The sequence below is a fragment of the Austrofundulus limnaeus genome, unplaced genomic scaffold, assembly GCF_001266775.1.
Source record: "Austrofundulus limnaeus strain Quisiro unplaced genomic scaffold, Austrofundulus_limnaeus-1.0 Scaffold353, whole genome shotgun sequence".
NCBI classification, from domain to species: domain Eukaryota; kingdom Metazoa; phylum Chordata; class Actinopteri; order Cyprinodontiformes; family Rivulidae; genus Austrofundulus; species Austrofundulus limnaeus.
This window is the reverse complement of record NW_013952755.1, coordinates 230,572-237,631: the sequence shown is the minus strand read 5'-3', so window position 1 is coordinate 237,631 and position 7,060 is coordinate 230,572. Positions and strand designations below refer to the sequence as shown.

The 7,060-nt window shown below is 42.9% G+C and overlaps 1 protein-coding gene across 2 annotated transcripts in view; it reads right to left on the bottom strand.

Moving 5' to 3' along the window:
* Positions 1–3,011: 3,011 nt before the first annotated feature.
* The window catches only part of LOC106527972 (ankyrin repeat domain-containing protein SOWAHC), a 24,212-nt gene continuing 20,163 nt past the window's right edge, over positions 3,012–7,060 (bottom strand). For both annotated transcript variants that reach the window (XM_014023004.1, XM_014023002.1), the window contains 6 exons: positions 6,594–6,680; positions 5,414–5,416; positions 5,321–5,323; positions 4,744–4,816; positions 4,100–4,195; positions 3,012–3,795 (listed from right to left, as the gene is read on the bottom strand). In XM_014023004.1, the coding sequence (XP_013878458.1) occupies positions 3,647–3,795; positions 4,100–4,195; positions 4,744–4,816; positions 5,321–5,323; positions 5,414–5,416; positions 6,594–6,680 (411 nt within the window). In that variant the 3' untranslated portion in view covers positions 3,012–3,646. The remainder of the gene's footprint in view (positions 3,796–4,099; positions 4,196–4,743; positions 4,817–5,320; positions 5,324–5,413; positions 5,417–6,593; positions 6,681–7,060) is intronic.

Sequence of the window (7,060 nt, the reverse complement as noted above, 5' to 3'; positions counted from 1 at the left end):
TTCATTTTCAGTTGATGGTGGAAAGAAAAGGTAGGAGGAAAATTCAGTATTTCTGTTGTTGACCAAGGAGAAATTTTACTTTAGACTTTAGTCACAAAGAGACCTCCACTGTTTTTGCATAAGTACAATATACATTTTGATATGTACATCTGGGAAGAGAAATACTAAGGGCTACAAACAATTTTGTTTTCGCAATGTATTTCTCCTTAGTATTTTCTTTTGATAGTCACCTTGGTTACTTGAGCCAGAGCTTTTTGCCAACACCTCGCTTCTTCACTTTTGTGATCAGTAATCAGTCTGCTTTGATGCATGGTTTTGTAACCTTGACTTTCAAGATAAAGTTTCACCTATCCATTGGAAAGGTCAAGACCAGATGTTAATTAACCAGGAGGGAAATGAACTAATGGGGGTTTTCGAGTGGCATTTTACAAGACATCTAATCCCATGGAAAGAACAGCCACAGTATCACATTTTTTTATTATTTGGTATACAGTTATTGCAGTCTTTGATTGGTAAACATAAAGGTGTTAAACATCCAAAGGTTTTGTTCAGAATTTTATATTTTAAAAAGTTTTTTTATAATTTTAATGTGTTGCCATTATTTCCTAAATATATTTTTACTAACGTGTGTGTGTGTGTGTGTGGGTGTGTGTGTGTGTGTGCGTGNACCTGCAGAACAAACACACACCTGCAGAACAAACACACACCTGCAGCACAAACACACCTGCAAACACACACCTGCAGACAAACACACACCTGCAGAACAAACTCAGTTTTAAACCATCTTATTGTTAATAATAAACGGCAGCAGCGCCCCCTGCTGTATGGAGGACTGCATCTACACTTTTTTATTTAATAAACATCTTTGATCTCTGAAACAAATGTTTTACTTTGACAAAGATCATTTCTTACAGCTTCTGTTCTTAATGTGACACAAATGTTTTCAGTTAAAATTTTTATATTTTAAGTATAAAATAATAAAAGTAGTTTCATGTCGTTACAAGATGCTTCTTGCTTCATCCTGGTGTCTCCAGACAAAAAGACAAGCGTGGTTTGTTTGAATAAAATCTAGCTTTGAAGTGAATTCATGATTAAATTAGTTGAAAGAGATTGGGCTGCGAGCTGCAAACTGCTCAACACTAATGTGAGCTTTAATTCAGCCTGATGGGATTTTACTGCCCACTAGAGAACCACATCCTGTCCTCTTAATGTCCTCTGATCCGTCTGAGGGGGACGGAGTGTGAAGGACACAGATTCAACCAATCAGCTCTCACATCATCGCTGTGTCACATTTAAGATAATTTGGCTCAAAAGGTGGAAATATTTTATGTTTTTTTTTAATTCATCAATGACTTCCTGCAAAATAAAACCCAGAGACAGATTCTCTCAGTTATACTTACAAACTGGACGTGTCCAGAGAGACAGAGGGAACAAGAAAACAAACTTTAGATTCAAACTAATTTAAATACAAAAAGATTAAACTCCTCAACATATTACTGTTAAACATCTGATGGGATTATTTATTCTTTGTCAATTTAATTATTGTTGTTTTACAGTTTGATTGTTGTTGTTTTCAGTTTAATTGTTGTTGTTTGGTTGTTTTTGTTTTTATCAGTTCCTTATTTTTAACAGGTTTGAAGCAGTTTGAGTTGAATCAGACAGAATCAGCAGCTTCTGTCTGCAGGTGTGTTTGTCGGGGGTCTGATGAGGTGTGTGTGTGTGTGTGTGTGTGTGTGTGTGTGTGTGTGTGTGTGTGTGTGTGTGTGTGTGTATGTATGTTTTAATTGGGGCAGATATTCTTTTCTTATCTCCGCTCCTTTTCATTTAATGATATTGTGCTTTTTTTGTTTATTTTTAATGTTTGTTTTTTGTTTAAATAAATTTTATAAAAAAAAGGGGACATTCCCACCATTATGAAGCCCCCCTCCCCCCCAGCCAGACTGAAATCCGGCTCTGATCCGAGCAGCTTACAGCTGTAATTAAATCATTAAATTCTCCTCTCCGCTCCACGGAGCCGAGCCAAATTGACTTCCACCCAGCTCATTTTGGATCCGAACACCAAATAATGATTTTCTGCCGTCTAATTACAAAGCTCAACATCTGATCAGAACCGCATCCAGCGGGGGAATTATCTGAGGGGCCCGGCATTAGACCTCATTACCCACTGGAGAGCAGAATTATGACACGCTGTAATTGGACCGGGACATTTATCAGCAGACGGCCCGGTCCACAGGTCCAACCAGCCGCCGTGACCTTTGACCTTTCATCAAAAATCAACGTTGGTCCAACTTTACCTGCAGACAGAAACCTCTTTCAGATTAAAGTTCACAATGTTCAAAACACTTTAAAGATTAAAATCAATAAAGACTTTTCAAAATAAAAGCATTTCAGCTCAGAGTTTAACAGAACTGTTGGTTCTGGACCCTGTCTGTCCTCCTGGTTTGTCTCGTGTCTCTGCAGCAGAACCAGGTTCTGGACCCTGTCTGTCCTCCTGTCAGTCAGAAAGCGTCCCGGCGAGCTCAGACGGAGTCCGGCCTTTAATCAGCGCTGCCTGCGGCTCTTCAGGAGCTCCTCTCCTGGTTCTCTGCAGGCCTGCTGAGTCCACCTTTACACCAGAACCTCCTCACTCCATGAGGGCAGGTTCTGACTGACAGCTGGGCCCGGTTCTGCTCTCCGATGGAGCCAGAGAATGTCACGGATGGAGCATCTGTTCATCCTGAGTTTGAGAAAAGAAACATCTAATAAAAAGATGAAAAACAGAAATCTGACTGAGGAGAGCAGGTCCAGAATCCACGGTTCTGCTAAACGTTCTTCAGGGGACAGAACCTCCAGGTGTGTCTCATTTACACAAACGGTTCTGGTCCGCCTTATTAAAGCAGATAACGAGTTCTGTGCTGCAGTCCACTGATGGAGGGATGTTAATGAAGGCAGGAGGAACTTTATCAACATTAAAAACCTTTTAATAAAATTCTGTTCTTTCTTCACAGGATCAAACAGACGTTTAGTGTCTCTCAGGTTAAAAACAAGATTTATTCACTTTCAGAAGAAAAGTTCAACTAAAACTCAGAGAAAATATTTTTTTCTGAGCTCAGGTTGTATTTCTGTTTGTTCTGTTGAACTGTTTGTTTGTTTTACTTCCTGTTTGTCATCAACCTCTACAGAAAGATGAGCAGCTGCAGATTTTCCCAGATGTTTGTTCTACAAGACATTTCAGACAGGTCAGTGATGTCATAAGTGTAGGTCCAACTATTTGTTGGTCTATGATGTCATAAGTATAGGTCCAACTATTTATTGGTCTATGATGTCATAAGTGTAGGTCCAACTATTTATTTGTCTATGATGTCATAAGTGTAGGTCCAACTATTTATTGGTCTACGATGTCATAAGTGTAGGTCCAACTATTTATTGGTCTATGATGTCATAAGTGTAGGTCCAACTATTTGTTGGTCTATGATGTCATAAGTGTAGGTCCAACTATTTGTTGGTCTATGATGTCATAAGTGTAGGTCCAACTATTTATTGGTCTACGATGTCATAAGCGTAGGTCCAACTATTTGTTGGTCTATGATGTCATAAGTGTAGGTTCAACTATTTGTTGGTCTATGATGTCATAAGCGTAGGTCCAACTATTTATTGGTCTATGATGTCATATGTGCAGGTCCAACGCATCATAAGTTGCTGACTGAGGCGGCGTCCCGAACTCCAGGTGAAGCTGTCCTTGGCTGCGAGAGCGAGACAAACGCAGAGACAGCAGACCGAAACGCTGCGTCCGGCGGGTCCGACAGAACCTCTCGTCTGTAAAAAATAACAAATAAACTGAATTAATTAATTAAATGATCAACAATAATAATTATCAAATCAGAACAGTTCTAAACACAAATATAGTCCAGAGTTTTCCCCACAGAGCCACAGTGGTGTGGTTTCCCTGTTTGACTTTAATTTTAGTTTAAAGTTGAAACTTCTAACTTTATATAAAATGAAAGTCTAAAAATATGAACCCTTTAATAAAAACATAGAGAATCTTTAACATTTAGCCCACAGACCATCCTAAAACCAGTTTTATTTGTCCAAACGACTGAAGCTGGTGATTTTCTCTGACCTGACTGAGAGTCGGGTCTGTTGAAGACGTCGGCTCCTCCGGTCCAGTACTGAACAGCCGTCTTGCCGTGATAATCTCTGATGTTGGTTTTAGCATCTGAAGAACAAACAAAATGTTACATTAATGTAAAACAGCTGATCCTGAACTCAACACAACGCTGACTCAGCAGTTGTTTTGGTGACCCCCTACACGCTGGGAATCAGGTCCACGATCAGGATGGAGACCTGGTCTGATTAGCAGCAGGATGAGGTTCCCGCCTTTTCCTGGGGGGGCGGGGTGAGGATGGGTGAGGGGGGTGGAGGGGAGGCGGGGGTCCGGACCGTCAGTCTGAGCCTCTGTTCTTGGCAGCAGCGATTTGCATCAGTAGCTTTTTCAGCTCAGAGCCTGTGAGGCGTGGCGGCGAAGAATCCCTCGCCGCCTGAACCTGAACCTCCGTTTGTGAATATCAAACTGAAACGTGCACTGAAAGGAAACGTGCACGCTCGCTGACTGACAGCAGACCAGTTTCAGGTCTGCACCGCAAAGAAAATGATAAAATATATTGAAAAACCTTCCGAACACCTCACACTGAGCTGCTTGTTTCTGCTGCTGCTTCTAACCCCAGCACAAGTCCCGTTTGGACCCTCAGGAGGTCCTGGACTCACGGTGGGAGGCGATCAGAGTCCGGACCACGTCCTGGTGTCCGTGGATGGAGGCCAGATGGAGCGCGGTGTAACCCTGATGATAAAAACAGAAACAAAAGTCAGGTTTTATCTCCTCATTTCATTTCTCTAACTGCTGTCAGAGAGCATCAACATGCAAAGCCCCGCCCCTTCTTCATTGTGATTGGTCAGTTAAACACAGCAGTGATGGTGGGTAAAACCCTGCAGCCGTCCTGCAGACACACACGTTTGAAGCAGTTCCCGCTCAGAGTGGCCTTAAAGGCTACACAAACAGAGCAGCGCCTCAGGTGAGAAAAACAATCATGTAAATTTTATAGAAACCGTCTTTTCTCAGGGACGAAAACGCTGCAGCAACAAACACCTGAAACTGAGGTTTTATTTCCTGTTTCTGCAAACACACAAAGTCTGAGACTTAAAAACATTAAGAAAGAAGAAGTTTTGATCATCTCCTGAACTTTTCCTCATCAAACGTTCACCGTCTGAACTGTCAGGTGAAGATTTGTTGAAGACGTTTTTGTGTCTCAGTTTGATCAGAAACAATCAGTGAATCCTGACTTACCCCCTTCAGAGCAGCGTGAGGTCAGACAAACACATGAAACATCAGAGGCTGAAACATCAGATGATTTCTGGAGACAAAAGTTCAGAAACTCACGTTCTGTCCACGGTTTCATGATGAAGATGATGAAGAGGAGGAGAGAATAAAGAACAATAATTAAATGTCAAAACATTCACTTTATGATCAAACTGAGTGGAAAAACAAACTCCAGTTGTTTGAAGCTTGTTCAGTTTGTCAGAACCTTCAGATGCTTTCTTCAGGTGAGGCTTCAGGTGATTTAGCCCCGCCCACTGAGGGGAGATCTATGACATTGTATGAGGGATTTATGACAGGACAGCCCCGGTAACTGGGAGGCCGGTGCAGGCAGATGACAAGGAGACTATTCATTGGTGTTAGCATTGGAGAGGCTAGCGACTAGCATGGATAAGCTGGTGTTAGCATTGGAGAGGCTAGCGACTAGCATGGATAAGCTGTCGTTAGCATTGGAGAGGCTAGCGACTAGTATGGATAAGCTGTCATTAGCATTGGGGAGGCTAGCGACTAGCATGGATGAACTGTCATTAGCAATGGAATGGCTAGCGACTAGCATGGATAAGCTGTCGTTAGCATTGGAGAGGCTAGCGACTAGCATGGATAAGCTGTCATTAGCATTGGAGAGGCTAGCGGCTAGCATGGATAAGCTGTCATTAGCATTGGAGAGGCTAGCGGCTAGCATGGATGAGCTGTCATTAGCATTGGAGAGGCTAGCGACTAGCATGGATGAGCAGTCATTAGCATGGGAGAGGCTAGCGACTAGCATGGATAAGCTGTCGTTAGCATTGGAGAGGCTAGCAACTAGCATGGATAAGTTGGTGTTAGCATTGGAGAGGCTAGCAACTAGCATGGATAAGCTGTCGTTAGCATTGGAGAGGCTAACGACTAGCATGGATAAGTTGTCGTTAGCATTGGAGAGGCTAGTGACTAGCATGGATGAGCTGTTATTAGCATTGGAGAGGCTAGCAACTAGCACGGATGAGACAAACACTAAATAAGAACACAAAACTAAACAACAAACACTCAGGATCCTGACAGTTCCCCTCCCCTAAGGGCCAGAAACAGAAACAGAACCCATCAGACTCTGGAGGTCTGATGGGGACCCAGGTGTTGCACAAAGACAAAGTTCAAACTAAAATCTGTCAGGAGAAGAAGGCCTGGGCAGAAAAACACAATGTGACATGAAACAAAACACAATGTGACGAAGAGTTCAGGTGATGGACACCTGCTCCTCCTTCCTTACTGATCTGATGTTGACATCGGCTCCAGAGCGAAGCATCATCTCCACGACCTCCTGATGGCCCTGCTTTGCTGCCCAGTGAAGAGCTGTCTGAAAGACACAAACACACACCTGCAGCACAAACACACACCTGCAGAACAAACACACACCTGCAAACACACACCTGCAGACAAACACACACCTGCAGAACAAACACACACCTGCAGCACAAACACACACCTGCAGCACAAACACACACCTGCAGAACAAACACACACCTGCAAACACACACCTGCAGACAAACACACACCTGCAGAACAAACACACACCTGCAGAACAAACACACACCTGCAGACAAACACACACCTGCAGCACAAACACACCTGCAGAACAAACACACACCTGCAAACACACACCTGCAGAACAAACACACACCTGCAGAACAAACACACACCTGCAGCACAAACACACCTGCAAACACACACCTGCAG